The sequence below is a fragment of the Bombus affinis genome, chromosome 2, assembly GCF_024516045.1.
Source record: "Bombus affinis isolate iyBomAffi1 chromosome 2, iyBomAffi1.2, whole genome shotgun sequence".
Lineage (NCBI taxonomy): Eukaryota > Metazoa > Arthropoda > Insecta > Hymenoptera > Apidae > Bombus > Bombus affinis.
In genome coordinates, this window is record NC_066345.1 from 14243789 (window position 1) to 14258904 (window position 15116).

At 29.4% G+C, this 15116-nt stretch overlaps 4 protein-coding genes across 4 annotated transcripts; 2 read left to right on the forward strand and 2 right to left on the reverse strand.

The window, feature by feature from the left end:
* Positions 1–7287: 7287 nt before the first annotated feature.
* On the forward strand, positions 7288–9282 carry LOC126925739 (translocon-associated protein subunit alpha). The gene is made up of 5 exons (XM_050741656.1): positions 7288–7566; positions 7869–8036; positions 8115–8374; positions 8447–8714; positions 8789–9282. Exons 1-5 carry the CDS (start codon positions 7503–7505, stop codon positions 8854–8856), a joined length of 828 nt encoding a protein of 275 aa, XP_050597613.1. The 5' UTR covers positions 7288–7502; the 3' UTR covers positions 8857–9282.
* Positions 9283–9652: 370 nt separating this feature from the next.
* On the forward strand, positions 9653–10857 carry LOC126925744 (derlin-1). The gene is made up of 2 exons (XM_050741669.1): positions 9653–10218; positions 10312–10857. The coding sequence occupies exons 1-2, from the start codon at positions 9780–9782 to the stop codon at positions 10623–10625; spliced, it is 753 nt and encodes a 250-aa protein (XP_050597626.1). The 5' UTR covers positions 9653–9779; the 3' UTR covers positions 10626–10857.
* Positions 10858–11392: 535 nt separating this feature from the next.
* Positions 11393–12615, reverse strand: LOC126925755 (60S ribosomal protein L12). Its single transcript, XM_050741696.1, has 4 exons — positions 12472–12615; positions 12320–12393; positions 11746–12136; positions 11393–11434 (listed from the first exon to the last, which is right to left on the reverse strand). Exons 1-3 carry the CDS (start codon positions 12506–12508, stop codon positions 11750–11752), a joined length of 498 nt encoding a protein of 165 aa, XP_050597653.1. The 5' UTR covers positions 12509–12615; the 3' UTR covers positions 11393–11434; positions 11746–11749.
* LOC126925763 (2-iminobutanoate/2-iminopropanoate deaminase) lies at positions 12529–14911 on the reverse strand. The gene is made up of 6 exons (XM_050741709.1): positions 14633–14911; positions 14295–14455; positions 14062–14130; positions 13923–13978; positions 12853–13842; positions 12529–12770 (listed from the first exon to the last, which is right to left on the reverse strand). Exons 1-5 carry the CDS (start codon positions 14701–14703, stop codon positions 13786–13788), a joined length of 414 nt encoding a protein of 137 aa, XP_050597666.1. The 5' UTR covers positions 14704–14911; the 3' UTR covers positions 12529–12770; positions 12853–13785.
* Positions 14912–15116: the final 205 nt, after the last annotated feature.

The following is a 15116-nucleotide window of genomic DNA, read 5'->3' on the forward strand; positions in this document are numbered from 1 at the left end:
GTGCTAATGATCTTCCGAGATCCGATACTCATATCGTCATTGTCACTGCTCTTGTCATCACGACAAACATCCAATTCAGCAGGAATACAATTATCTGGTACTTTTTCTAATCTATCATGACTGTATTTATATGATTGTTTACCGTCCAATGTTTTTAAAATTAACCTATCTCCTTCCAAAATCTCCGCTATTGTAAATGTAAATTTTCGATCTAATTTAGTTTGTTTCCTTTCCTCATTTTGCGTAATACAAAGTCGCCAAGATTGAGTCTAACTACTACTTTAGTTTTCGTCTTGTCGAATCTATCTTCGTCATACTTAGCGCTGATCTGTTGTGTACCGCCTGTTGTCTTACATCAAAGATATCTATTTCTCTTTCTTCAATATTGTCGGGTAACAATAAAACGTAGGGTCTTGTTGTTTTATCCATTAGTAATTCTAACGGACTCGACTTAGTCACATCTCGCATGTCGCATCTTGCCATGACCGCCCGGTCGTTTCTACTGTAGCAAACATATTTTTCAGCGCACCCATAGTACGCTCTACCTGCCCATTAGCTCTACTAGCACCGGTTGCTATTAAGTGAAATTAAATTTGTTTACTTTGACGGAACTCTTGAAATTCTTTACCCGCAAAGCATCTCCCTTGATCCGTTATTATCCGGCAAGGACTGCCGAATAAAAATATAGCGGACTTAAGCGCTTTAACGGTATTAAGGGAATCTATTTTGCGAGTGTGATGTAGGTATATGAATTTAGTGAAGGCATCGACCAAAACAATGACATACTACTCTTTCGAGTCACTTTCTCCGCTTAGCTTGCCCGTTATGTTTGTGGAGAAGGGTGCGTTATGTTGTCGATGATAATAGTAAGTTGCCGGCTGTACATGTCGCTGCTGGGGTACTGCTAATTATTCTCCTATTTTGATGCGTGGAAGAAAAATAGGATCACGGGCGCCGGGAATCGAACCCGGGTCCCGAACGTTCGTGACCTAAGGCGCTAACCACTGCGCTGCTGTCGTCCGACACTAGTTAGCGTCGAGCGGTGGTATTTGGCTTGTCGAGTGCCGCCACAGAAGCAATGCAGCATACATGGAGATCGCGCACCAACACAACTTTAGAAATGCGTTTGTGAGTACTTTGCTGAATATTATGGTTTATTATATATATGGTATATTATAACTTGTCACCCATGCATTGTTCGATATGAGGTACACTGTGCTTCCCGCTGCTCGAGCTGTCTTACTTTCTCGACATCGCTCCTTATGAAATATCAATAGTAACTTCGCTACCATCGAATTAAATTCGATATGTGCACACTGAAATATATGTGTGATATATAGATTATGCCTTACACAATGTATCGTAAGTAACGTATGAATAAAAGTGAGTTATAGAGTATATATACTCCAGAAGATGCAGTACACTACTTTTATTTACTATTTATGTAAAATGCAAGAATGATTTCACTTGTTTATTATAGAAATAATTACTTAGCAATTGATACTAATTCGTCTATGAAAAACGGGAAAGATGCAATGATGTTACTAATAATAAATGCTTCCCTATAAAATGCTATAAAATTAGTATTACAAGAATTAGATATATATATATATATAAGTGTAATGCAAAATACGAGGTATTTTCAAAACAAGTACAAATCAGCGTAATGGGATATTTTTGCGTTTCTCGTTGTCTCATATTAATACTTGCCATATACACCACAACAATACACTGTTGCTTCAAGATGAAACAATGTTATGTGGAGTATTGAAATAGCACCTTCTATCCCATCACCGACTCCAAATTGTCACCAAAGATATTCTTTATTCACACAAACATACGATACATATATATGTCGACACCCAAACCGGTTAGCAGCGAAAACAATCAACACTTTAAATATGGAAAGAAGGCTAAAAAAGGAACACCCAGCAGACCTCACAAAGGATATAACTTAGCAAACGCGAGAATGGTACTCCGCTGGCAGTAGCCACCAATATGTTAATATAACTGCTAAAAATATTCTACCAAGTGTCCAAATTGGACAAATTGTGAATATAAAGAAGTAAATAAAAATATATATATATATATCGGAGATGAGGGAACATTGGGGCCTTTCTTTTGGAATTTTTGGGATGATCCCAATACTTTAGTCTAGACTATTTGTTATAGCTGTACTTAGTTGTTATGATTCAATCCTATTATGTTTGCCCGAGATTTGTGACGGTGGGCTTGGGTTCGAGGTGACACAACTGGTCACCGAACGTAGCCACGGTCACGGGATGAATGTTTTTACTTAACAGAAAGGTGCCAATATTGTGGGACACACATTGTATTAACAATCAAACCCCGGGCAGGAGCCCGAGTCAGCCTGGCAGCATTGTTTTTGTGAGTTTTACATGTCATCTTTACGGGCATTATTATACCGAGCGTCGCAGCAAACATTACTTTGTGCTTCAAAATATCCTAACCCGACATATATAATACATGTATATATATATACCTATATCCTGTAACATCATTTTTCGTGTCTCTATTATCCTATTCACATGTAGCTACATAGATGTGGACGTTCGATGTGACACGATGATAATTTTCATTGTTTTTATCCGACTTATCGGTACCCAGCATGTCACGTTAACAGCTTTAATGGAAAGAAACGGAAACGCTCTTCGTCGAAGAAGTTTCGCGGAGGAGTCACTCCCTGAAGAACTCCTTACCGTACGTCCAAACATTTCTCCTCAATGCGTCAATATTACAGAAACTATTGATTTTCCACTATATTTAAACCACGTAAGGGACCGTTGGTCAATAACTGTAGCTACTTCTGAAAGTGTATGGTTATAGTCATCGGCAACGTTAGATATTAGGTCTTCTCACAACTCTTAGTTTCTTTGTCCATATCGAATCCTTTGCGTTTGAATGATACAGTGCAATCTCCCTATTCAAAGCTTTCGTACGTACGTTATACGTGACTGAGTCGCACGAGTATAAGGCGAATCTCGCGCAGAAGAAATTTATTCGAGAACAAGATGAAATATGGAAAATGCGATCATCTGTTCTGTTGAAGTCGTTTATTTACAATGTAACGATCGCGTTATGAATCCGACCAAGAAATACATGATTATATGAAGATTTCATTGTCATTCGCATGGCCTATGCGAATTTTGCAATTTTATTAACTTGGTTGAATCGTAATTCATTTACGTAGATTTGTTTAGTAATATTATTTATTTATTCGTAATATATCGATACGTGTACAGGTACAGGTTGAGCCTGCATTTCGTCTAGCTAAATAGCACGGCAAGGGGTTAATTCGGTCCTGCTACTCACGAGTAAAATATATATTCTCTATTCATTATGCTCGTCAAAAATTCAATATAATACAACCAGTAAATTCCGTGTAGATTCGGACCTTTCATCCTACGACATGATTGAATGACCAAAGAAACAAAAATGCATACGACTTACGATTAGATGTAACGAACGTTGTCACTAACACTACTGGAGTCCAAGACAAGTCATCGTAAAACCGCCATCAAATAGGAATCGTCGAGTTCCATAGAAGAAGTGAAGGCTGGAAGATTCTTCTATAAGAAAGCATAAAATATTATACATAATTTATTCCTAAAGACAGTATTAATTATTTGGGAAATGTGAAATGATGCAAATTTTATCTGTATCAAACAAAATTTTAGCGATATTTAATTCAGAAAAATAAAAAGTTCCAATTTGTTAAATTTTCAAAAGATTCTATTTTTTAATTAATGATAATTAATGTAAAATACAAGAAATAAAATTAAATGAAGTACAAAATACAAAATTACTTACATTCTTGACTTTTGAAATACAACTAGGTCCTTTCCAGGGAATAGCAAGAAGAAGAAAGAATAAGCCAACCTTTAACAAAATAGGAATTATTATAATTTGTTTTAAGAGACAGTCATAATTGTCCAAAAAATTTGAATAATGATATATGAAATCCAATGAAACCTTTTAATAATAGACAAATTAAAATTCCAATAAACTGAAACATTAATGTCCAAAATTAGACTTCATTTTTGAATCCATGAAACCAATGTGTCAGATATACAAAAAATGCTTAGCTTTACATACGCATACTTTTGAACCATGGAATTACTAAAGTTAAAACTTTTATTTTTAGAATCTACACATCAAAAAATATTGAGTAATACAATAAAAAAGCCACAATTTTATGTCCCCTAAAGCAAAGAGTTTAAATAATAGTTAATTTATTTCATATAATAATTTATCACTTCATCATTTGATGATATCAATCATTTAACCATATTCAAAATAACTATTAAGTTTTAAACATAATTAGTCTAATTTATTCCCTTTAGCATTTATAGCAAATTATAATAAGTTACAAAAATATATTTATGAGTAACTCGTGAATTAAACATTTTAAACATAATTTACTATCTTTAATGTTTAAAATAAATTAACATGTTATAAAAAAATAATTCTGAAAAATATTCATGTCTTATCAATATGATGTTAAGAGAATGGAAGAAGAAGAAATATTTGTGATATGCGAAATTCTAAAATTTGTGTATTCTAAATTTGAACTAAAATGTTTAACATTGAAACGGAATTGAATAAATACTGTAGTTACAGTATATATGCCATCATTGCCCCCCATGTGTATATGACTACCTGCTTGGTTCAGGATCATATCATAACAAAAAGTGTCCGAACACTAAGAGATTAAAGATGTTTACATTGACTGACCGCAACGACCGTTATGTTCTACAAATTTCGTTGATGTTTGTAAAACTACAATAGATGGTAAGTGACCTTGTATTTCTTATCTTAATTGTTATTATTATTAAGACCTTTTTAATCTTTTTCTTCATATTTCTTCTTCAAAATTCTTTATTTTTCCATTCTTTTTTTCTCTTTTCTTACGTTATCTAAAATATAAATAATAACTCATATTTACGTGTTCATGAATTTTTCTCTTATGATTATCTTATTCATAGAGAAAATAATTTTTAATTTCTTTTAACGAAATTTTTCATGACAAGTATAATTTTTATTTTGAAGAACCTAAGAAAAGAAAATGTAGAAAGATAAAGAATTATGTTGAAAATTATGAAATGAGCCTATTTCGTAAATAAAATATTTCAGATATTTAATTTATGAAATAAAGTATAATTACCTCTGTAGAACGTGGGAGAAAGAATATTCAAACAGGACTACAAGAGATCACTGGTAGAGAGCTTAGCGCTGTTTGGGGCAGAGGTATGGAGCTGTAACATGGTAGAAAGACTGGATAGAATACAAAGAAGATATGTGAAATGAATCTTAGGTATATGTATGACAACACCAAATTATATATTGATAGGAGAATGCAAACTAACAGAAATCAAAGAAAAAGCATTAAGAAGAGCAGCAAGGTATGAAGTGAAAGCCTTGGAATCAAAAAAAGGAACTATTAAAGGTGTGCACAAAGGAAAAAGAGAGGAATTGGGCAAATGGCCAAGAAGGGAAAAGAGCAAGAAAGAAGGGAAAGAAATGGAAGAACACAGATGGAAGTAAGAGAAGAGCAAGAAAGGATGACAGCAGACCAAATTATAGAAGAAAGAAGAAAGAGAAAAACAGAAGAGAGGGGGAAAGGATAAGGGAATCCAAATATAATATACATTGCAGAAAAATTGCCAAAGAAGAGTTACCAAAGTACTTAGAAGGGAGAATGAAGTGGAAGAACAGAAAAATATTAACAAGATTCAGAAACAAAAACAAGACCAAAGCAAGGGAATACTGGAAAGAAGAGGGAGAAAAAAGATGCAGACTATGTAAAAGAAAAGAAGAAAACCTGAGACATGTAATAGAAGAATGCAAAATAACGGGAGAACCAAAGAACATAGAAAAAACACTAAATGAGACTGGAAAAGGACTAACAGAACTAAATGCAATAATAGAGAAGAGAAGGGCAATACAAGATGGGGAGAAACGTTGCAATAGTTTTTAGTTATTAGTTTTTAGTTTTTAGAGATAGAATAATTAAGAGAGTGCAATATAATAGAGTGGATAAGGGGGGAGGTAGATATGTAAGAAGCAAAATAGGTAAAAGATATGTAAAACTGAAAGCTCGTTCAAAGCTAAAAGGCACGTAAGCAATAATAAATAAATATAATTACCTCTGTAATGTGCAATACTGTTCTCCCATTTAGTCGTTATGTATTATAATAGATAGATTTCCTGAAACAAAAGCATGATTATTTCAATTTCATCTAAAAAATACATACTTTTTATTAATACATTTAATATATATTAAAAGTAAGTAATGTAATAAGAAAGTAATATACATATATTAAAACGTATAATAAACATTATTGAAAGAGAAAATTAAGTTACTATAATATTATTTAATATTTTACCAGTATGTTGTAACGAAGAACGACCACTCCTATCCGATGTTAACGCGACGAATGACGAACGAATCGACTGACTAACATTCTTAGCCCGGGGCTGGCAGTTTCCCACTCCTCATTTCTACTGTGCAGGATTATACCATGCGCAACCAATATCATGCAAGAACCAATAGCACAGCAGCTTAAGAGTAAAGAACGATTCTAAAAATCATTTTGGTTTATTTTCACATGAATTTTTCAAGCAAAAGAAAATTATAATTAAAGAATAAAAAATAGTTAATTGCTTGAGAATAATACTTGAATTATAATATATCTTTTAAATTTAATTAAGTATATGTATATATTACTAACTTAGGAAATTACTAAAGATGTTCGAAGATACTATATGCAAATGAAATTCTGCTTTTGTTTGAAAAGATAGATATTTGAATAGATGCATGGATACTTCTTATGTAATTGAATCTTAAAGACTTAAGTATTTGAATAATATAGATTTATTGAAGAAAATGAATATGTACGAATTTTCCCTGAAATGCTCTCATAATTCCGTAGAATGTGCTTCCAAACGTCCTCTAATTTATTGTAAGAGTGCTTAATATATAAAAATACATGATTTGAAACGAAGTAGCCAGAAAATATATCTTTCTATAAATATTATATTTCATTGTTTTATATTTACAAAGACCTTTCTGACACTATTAAAGAAATTGAATTTTCCGCAGAAATTTGTTTTATTTATTAAATATTGTAACGAATAGTTTGTTTTGGATATTATATATATTTTTGCATTTTATATCTTTACTCTGTTGATTTTTGGACCTTTAAATTCACAAATCTGCAGCCTAGTAATTCAATTTAGTATATTGGCAACACGAAACCTTTCATTTGTGATGTCCTTTATTTAATGCCAACGCTACGTTAATGTTCCACGTTGTAGGATTGACGATTGCGTTACTGTGCTTCCACGTCGCAGGCAGAGATGGTAGCAGGTTGTGTTATTTCGAAGCACTGTAGTCGAGTGTTGATTTGAAGTGAGTGCTCGAGAAGTGGAATAAATCGATTTTCATAACAGGAAAGTTAGTTTTAAAACATCGCAACAAAATGAAGAAATTTAGCATTTTTTTATTACTCTTCATTTCTGCAATTACTTTCACAACGAATAAAGGTAATGGATAATAAAAATCGTTAACTAATATTTGTTTCATACGTTATGATTTATATTTGTATTATACAAATGTAATATATATTGATATAAAAAAATGACTTTCTTTTCTGTTCCAGTTTTTCTATAATTTATATTGAAAATATAATTAATGCAACCGTCACAAATGTCATTTAGTAAATTTGAACTAACATCTTAGATAATAAATTCAAATCATATTGACCAAATTAGTTTTTTTATTTTATATATATTTGTAACCATTTATGTATAAGTAATCCTGTTTGTATTTTAAATTTTTATTACAGTTTATGCTCAAGAAGATGAAAATATAGATGATATCGTGGATATTGAAGGAGAAGATAATTCTGTAATAACAGATGAAGAACCAGAAGATGAAACAGCCACTGCTTCACCTGATGCTGATACAACTATATTATTTACTAAACCAGTTTATAATGGATTATCAACATTGGGTATATATAATAAGCCTTTTGAAATCTTATTAATATTTTTAATATTCATATTAATTAGTAACTTATTTACTTTTCTAGAATTACCAGCTGGAAATTTAGTTGAATTTCTTGTTGGTTTCACCAATAAAGGAGAATATGATTTTATTCTTGAATCTTTGGATGCCTCTTTCCGTTATTCAATGGACTTTAACTTTTATATCCAAAATTTTTCAACTGCTGTATATAACAAAATTGTAAAACCAAAACACGAAGTAACATTAGCATATTCATTTATTCCATCAGAAAATCTTGCTGGAAGACCTTTTGGTTTTAATATTAATCTAAATTATAAAGATTCTGTATGTAACACATTTAATGTTCCATTTTAAAAGTATTGATGCAAAAATTGACAAATGTCCATAATTTTGCAGAATGGTATTGACTTTAGTGAAGCTGTTTATAATGAAACAGTGCAAATAATAGAATTAGATGATGGTCTTGACGGAGAAACAATTTTCTTATATGTATTTCTGGCAGCATGTGTGATATTGACACTCGTAGGAGGACAGCAACTTCTTTCATCTCTTGGTCGTAAATCTCGATCTTCTAATACTCGTAGAACTCCTGTCGAAATGGGCACATCAAACCCTAATAATGTAGACTATGATTGGTTGCCAAAAGAAACATTAAATAGAATTAGTAAGTATCTCATATTTTACTTACATTAAATAAAATTTAAAAAATAGCATTTTACATAAAAATCTTTCTTACAGATAAATCTCCTAAAACGCCCAGACAAAGTTCTAGGCAACGAAAAGTTAAGAGAACAGCTGATGATTAGTTGTGTTAATATATGTGTGTATGTCTGCTGTCGTGTGTAAATAGGAAGTATGGTTTTATATTCTGTAATAATTCTTTAGTAACAAATTTTCACATTTTCAATCCATACTGTATTAAAGTCTCTTTCTCTCTCTCATTATTGTACATTTAAAATATCAGAAACAAATGTTTTACATTATACTTTATAATGGAACATTTCTAAATAAATTTTATAATTTATTCTTGATGTTATATAATGCTGTGGAAAAGAAAGGGATAACAAAAATTAAAATATAAAACTTTCATATAAGTAGTATTACAAAATTTTCATATAGTACTACTATGAAATAATCATATGAATACATGTACATTTTATAATCACTGTCAATTTTGTTATTGATCACCATTTTTGAAGTGCTGTTATATCAATAAAAACAATTTTATATAATTTATTTTTGTATTTGTAATATAGAACTTTATAATAACAATGTAACTACTGGAGAAGCTTTAATATGTATTTATAAGTTATATATTATTTATAAATTCACAATTATATTAGAAATTTAATATAAGTAAATTCTAAGGACGTTTATTTTTTGTTTTAGGATTTTGTAAGAAATTATACTATAGCATGAAAATATGAACAATTCTACAAAATCTTCTTCATACTATTTTTTTCTTTTTTGTAATTGAAATGGAATTAAAATTTTGTATCTTCTTTTACATTTTTTGTTCTTAAATATTAAAAGAATAAGTATAGGAAGTTAGTCAGGATAATTCATACTAGCACCATATCTGTTATTATATGTCCTAACCTAGTCTACATTGTGTCGTTGTTTAGTCACTAAATAATCACACGTCATACGTTGTCATACTGAGTTGTACGTACGTGTCGAATTTGGTGTTATACATATTAATTATTATATCAACGTAAAAATTACAAAAATGTCAGACGTAAGGAACTGGATTAATTCTTTACCAATTTTTACAAGATATTGGCTATTATGTACAATAGTTTGCACATTAGTTGGAAGATTCGGGTTAATAAATCCGACTTCACTAATACTTATAAACGAACGGTTTATAAACAATTTTGAAATTTGGAGAGCAGCCACCAGTGTGTTTTTCTACCCTTTAAATCGGGGTTCGGGATTTCATTTTTTGATTAACTGTTATTTCTTATATAATTATTCGTTGAGGTTAGAACGTGGAGAATACGATGGACGACCAGCAGATTATTGTTTCTTACTCTTATTCAACTGGATATGCTGCGTTATCATAGGAGTTATTGGTGAATTACATATTCTTATGGATCCTATGGTACTCAGCATATTATACGTTTGGTGTCAATTGAATAAAGATGCTATTGTTAATTTCTGGTTTGGTATGTATTTTTCTTTTTATAAGCATAAGGCAATGAATTTGTCAGTCATTCTATCATAATTTATATTAATTGTATGTTTCTATAAATCAACAGGTACACAATTTAAAGCAGTATACTTACCATGGGTATTGTTTGCATTTAATCTCATTATCTCTGGAGGTGGCATGATGGAACTTTTTGGTATTCTAGTGGGGCATCTTTATGTGTTTTTAAAATTCAAATATCCTCAAGAACTCGGTGGACCTGAATTATTAAATACTCCAAAAATTCTTGAATCTTATTTTCCATCTCAAAGAGGTAATATCAGATGGTTTGGAGCTGCTCCTACGCAAAGAACACAAACACAACAAGCTAGAAATACATTTGGTGGTCATAATTGGGGACGAGGATATGTTTTAGGAGACTGAATTATTAAACCTATTATAGGGAAATGTCTTTTGATATTAAAATCTTTTCCATTATTCTCTACTGTTTTAATTTAACTAGTTTCATTGAGACATGCGTAAGGAATGTACAAGTAATTCTGGTTTCTAATGTTTTAAAAAATTTCTCAACAATAAATACACTTAATATGGTAACTTAAAGTACAGAATATATTTCAAGAGTGGTGAAATAATAATGTTTTATTCATTTTAAAAACTGTCGTTATTTGCAATTTTATATCTGAATTTCATAAATTATAAATATTTTTTTTATACCTAATGTAACAAAGTAATTATACTTGAAAAATTTTTAATTGATCATGACTCCCTTAGAAATATATAGTTACTTTAACTAGTAAATACATTGAACACATAGTGATTTAATGATATTAAATTTCCCTTTAGTTTAGTATACTTTAAATTTTGGCAATAAAAATGGTAAAAAATTAACTTATAAAAGGAAATATAGTCAAATCTAAAGTAAAGATAGATTTTATATGAGTGAAGATAAATAGTAACATTATGTTTAAAAATCATTTTTAGTATAGTATTTGCAAACAAATTATTCTAACTATATAACATATTTGTTACATATTATAATTAGAACATCTAACATTAAATAAATGTAATAACAATATGTTATATGGATGTGTGGATGGATATTCATTGTGTACAAGGTATATGATATATTAAAACATTTTTAATTTATTTATTTCATTAAAAGGAGGGAACATACATAAAAATACAACACCTTCATGTTAAAAATGTTTTATTCTTTACTCCTTATGATACATCTGAAACAATAGGAATGTAAAATTTTTATAACTAAAATACTATTTATGGTATATTAAATGATGATTTTTTATTGAGGTTTTCTCCTCAGTAGCAATATCCCTGAGAGTCTGTAACAACATTATAAATTGTTACAGCTATCAGGTGGATGGGATGCTAACCCCTACCCAGAGCTCGAAGCAAATACTTTACATAACAATATAAATATTATTTATTTATTTAGTTATCCATCATTTTAGTTGTATAATAAACTCTAATATTTTATAAAATGAGACATTGTGCTGAAAATATCGGCAAGGAGCTCTAAACTTACCATATTATTCATCTGGGACTTGGAGCTTTCCATCATTAATTTCTTCGATAATATCTCTTGGTGGTTTTCCATCAACCGTACATCCAACTGATTGACATGTACCTAATATTTCTTTAACAGTACCACTAAGGTACTTAGCTACAGATCTTGGTCTCATTGACCGAGCAATGGAAATGATATCATCAAATGATAGATTCCCATTATGCTTTATATTTTTCTGCTTTTTTCGGTCCCTAGGTGGCTCCTTCAAAGCCTTAATAATTAACGATGCAGCAGAGGGAACCACCGTAATTGTAGCTTGTCTGTTTTGAATTGTCAACTGGACGGTAATTTTTAAACCCTTCCAGTCACTGGTAGCTTTGGCAATATCATCACCAACTTTTTTAGGAGACTATAAATATAAACCAATATTTAAGAACTATATAAATGTTTTTTATTTATTAATAGAATGTAAAATAGAATCAAATAATGAAAGAGGAAGATTGATATTTACAATTATAAAATAGAATAATTTCTCAAAAGTTAGAAGAAATATTATTCATAAATAATTTAAATTTATAAAATAGAATCTTACTAAACCAAGTGGGCCAATTTTTGGAGCCAGAGATGAAGTTGCTCCTACTTCACCTCCAACGCATCTTAGATAGACTATTGAAACAAATATGCACATGTGAGGAAATTTTACATTCTTGTAGTACATATTAAAATGAAATATTAAAAATATACCTATTTTGATTTCATTGGGGTCGAATTTAGGTGGCATTGTGATGATAACTTGTATGTAAAAAAAAAAAAATACCGAAATGAGACACAATCGAATAAAAGAAACGGGAACGACAGTCACACGTGGTAAATCTCGTTCGAAAAGAGTGAAAGAGGTTGTGATATCGAGGTATGTAGAACCGCTGTAACATGAACTATATAACTCAACGTAGATTTACGTTCAAGTCGTCTAATAGTGACATAATAACACACCATAGTAATAAAACAATGCGGATGCGCCTTTACAATTCACTAAAATATTCCTAAAACATTTTAATACGCTACAAACATCTAATACAGTCTACTGCTTTAGGTACTACAAAGCGTAGTAGAAATTGGTACTACCTCTTGCATTTTTATGAAATGGTTGTTCGTATTCACGTACACTTCATGAATTTTCAAACTCGATTTTGTTATTTTTGATCTTCATCATATTTTGAGCCATAGAATCTGTCTAACCACATTTGTATCATGAATGACGGATCACCTTCTATGTAACACAATACTATCTATATCTGCCGCTATGTTTGGTTGTTGTCCATGTTTGTTCTTTAATCATGCATATTCATTCATATTGTTCGTTAGGATACAGTTATATACGTTTTTGTTTATTTATTACAATAAGATATTAAACACAAACATTTTAAATATAATATTCTTACAATATTCACGATTTTACTTTTATCTTACGAGATAAAAATTACATTTATCGTTACACTTTTGTTATAGCATTATAAATTATTATGAAAATACATAAATGTTTTCTTTCTTTTTTATAATGTAATATAATTTATTTACAACATATAAAAATTCTTCTTTTACTACACCTGATATTTATTACAAAGTATTATTTTTTGTAATGAAATACTATTAAAAGTGTGTTTTTTTATAAATTTAATATTTATGTTAATGTTATATGAAATATTTAGTGACTTTGATCAGGTTACTATTAACATTCATTATTTTACGTTCTTTATTTTTTTTATATGTCCTGTATAAAGCAAAATATTAGAGGAAACTTCCCAAAAATATTTATTTCTAAGGTTTTTCAATAGTACAAAAATATTTAATATAATTTACAAAAGATATTTCCCATTATTTGTTTTTAAAAAATAAACTTATATTTAAATATACATATGGTAAAAGAACCAAATTGTTATTAATATAATCATAAAAGCATCATACATAAAGATAGTAAATTCGAAATAATATTTAAATGCTTAAATGCAAACATATTATATTAATATATAAAATTTAAATTAATTTTGCTTATAATATTCAAATTGTTTCTACCTCGCCCACAACGGCAATAGCTTCAATTTCAAATTTTGCTCCCTACAGTAACATTTTATGTTTAATGTTAGCAGTTAGATTTTGAATTATATGTAAATATTTATATGTGTATTGCTTCTTACCATTGGTAACTTTCCAACTTGGAATGTAGATCTAGCTGGATAGTTCTCCTTAAAAACTAAAGGAAAAAAAAATGGTGCGTGGATATATACACAAATATAACATGCACTTATATAAATAAAACTGTAAATTAAATCTTACATTCTTTGTAGACTTCATTTACATCATTAAACTCATTAATATCTTGTAAGAAAATTGTTGTTTTAACGACTGTAAATAAATATAAAAAGTAAATATTATTAATGTTTAATAAAATTAATTATTAATATTATTAATCACTGCTGATAACGTTTATCATATTTCTTGATCGTTTCAGAACTGAAAAATATAAATTAACAAATTAGAGAATAAGAAAAATTTAAAATAAATGAGACCTTTATCATAATTAGATCCAGCTTCTTTTAAGATATGCCCCATATTTATAAGAGCTTGACGAGCTTCTACAGCAGCACCTCCAGCAACAAGTTTTCCAGTTTTAACATCAACACCAAGAGATCCAGACAAATATAAAGTATGATCTACAAGTACTGCTTGGCTATTAAACAAAATTAGTTACTTTGTAATTACATAATTTCATGTATTGTAATTACATATATATTCTATTGCATTAGGAAGATTCTATTTTTGATCTAAATAAATGAGAAATATTATGTATATAATGTAAAACTTGAAATATTCTAAATAATTGGAAATATATGTTATTATAGCTTACTTATATGGTCCAATAGGTTTTGGACTTAATGAAGTTGATATTATTTTTCTTATAATCTTCTGAGATGCCATCTTTATGTTCTCTTTCCCAGTTTAAAGCACATTCATTACTTGATCTCAACTTAACTGTTCTATCTACATATATATATATATATATGACTTCTTATTTACGGATATTTGATTTTTGATAAACTTTTAACCTCTTATTACGGGAGATACCATATCTTGTGTTCAATAGCACAATTCTTTCTTAAGATATAATTTTCAGAAGAAAATTCTTATAATATATTTTTGAATATAACTACTGTAATTAATTTTTATAAATACATAAAAAACAGAAAAAATAATACACATATTGCTAAATATATTTTCATATTTGTTTTGTACATAAAATCATAGCCTGTATACTTAAAAAAAAAATTACACCATTATATAAAATTACAATAAATTGTACAGAAATTTCAAATTTAATTTTTGCAATTTGG

Excerpts from the sequence above, each read along its gene's own strand:
- LOC126925763 (XM_050741709.1), bottom strand. The coding sequence starts at position 14,703 with ATGGCATCTCAGAAGATTATAAGAAAAATAATATCAACTTCATTAAGT. Across the intron at positions 14,456-14,632 it reads AAACCTATTGGACCATATAA|CCAAGCAGTACTTGTAGATC; the intron begins GTAAGCTATAAT and ends TTTGTTTAATAG. Across the intron at positions 13,843-13,922 it reads AAGTTGGAAAGTTACCAATG|GGAGCAAAATTTGAAATTGA; the intron begins GTAAGAAGCAAT and ends ATGTTACTGTAG.
- LOC126925744 (XM_050741669.1), top strand. The coding sequence starts at position 9,780 with ATGTCAGACGTAAGGAACTGGATTAATTCTTTACCAATTTTTACAAGA. Across the intron at positions 10,219-10,311 it reads TATTGTTAATTTCTGGTTTG|GTACACAATTTAAAGCAGTA; the intron begins GTATGTATTTTT and ends ATAAATCAACAG.
- LOC126925739 (XM_050741656.1), top strand. The coding sequence starts at position 7,503 with ATGAAGAAATTTAGCATTTTTTTATTACTCTTCATTTCTGCAATTACT. Across the intron at positions 8,037-8,114 it reads TAATGGATTATCAACATTGG|AATTACCAGCTGGAAATTTA; the intron begins GTATATATAATA and ends TTACTTTTCTAG. Across the intron at positions 8,375-8,446 it reads ATCTAAATTATAAAGATTCT|AATGGTATTGACTTTAGTGA; the intron begins GTATGTAACACA and ends ATAATTTTGCAG.
- LOC126925755 (XM_050741696.1), bottom strand. The coding sequence starts at position 12,508 with ATGCCACCTAAATTCGACCCCAATGAAATCAAAATAG. Across the intron at positions 12,394-12,471 it reads CCCCAATGAAATCAAAATAG|TCTATCTAAGATGCGTTGGA; the intron begins GTATATTTTTAA and ends TTGTTTCAATAG. Across the intron at positions 12,137-12,319 it reads AAATTGGCCCACTTGGTTTA|TCTCCTAAAAAAGTTGGTGA; the intron begins GTAAGATTCTAT and ends TTATATTTATAG.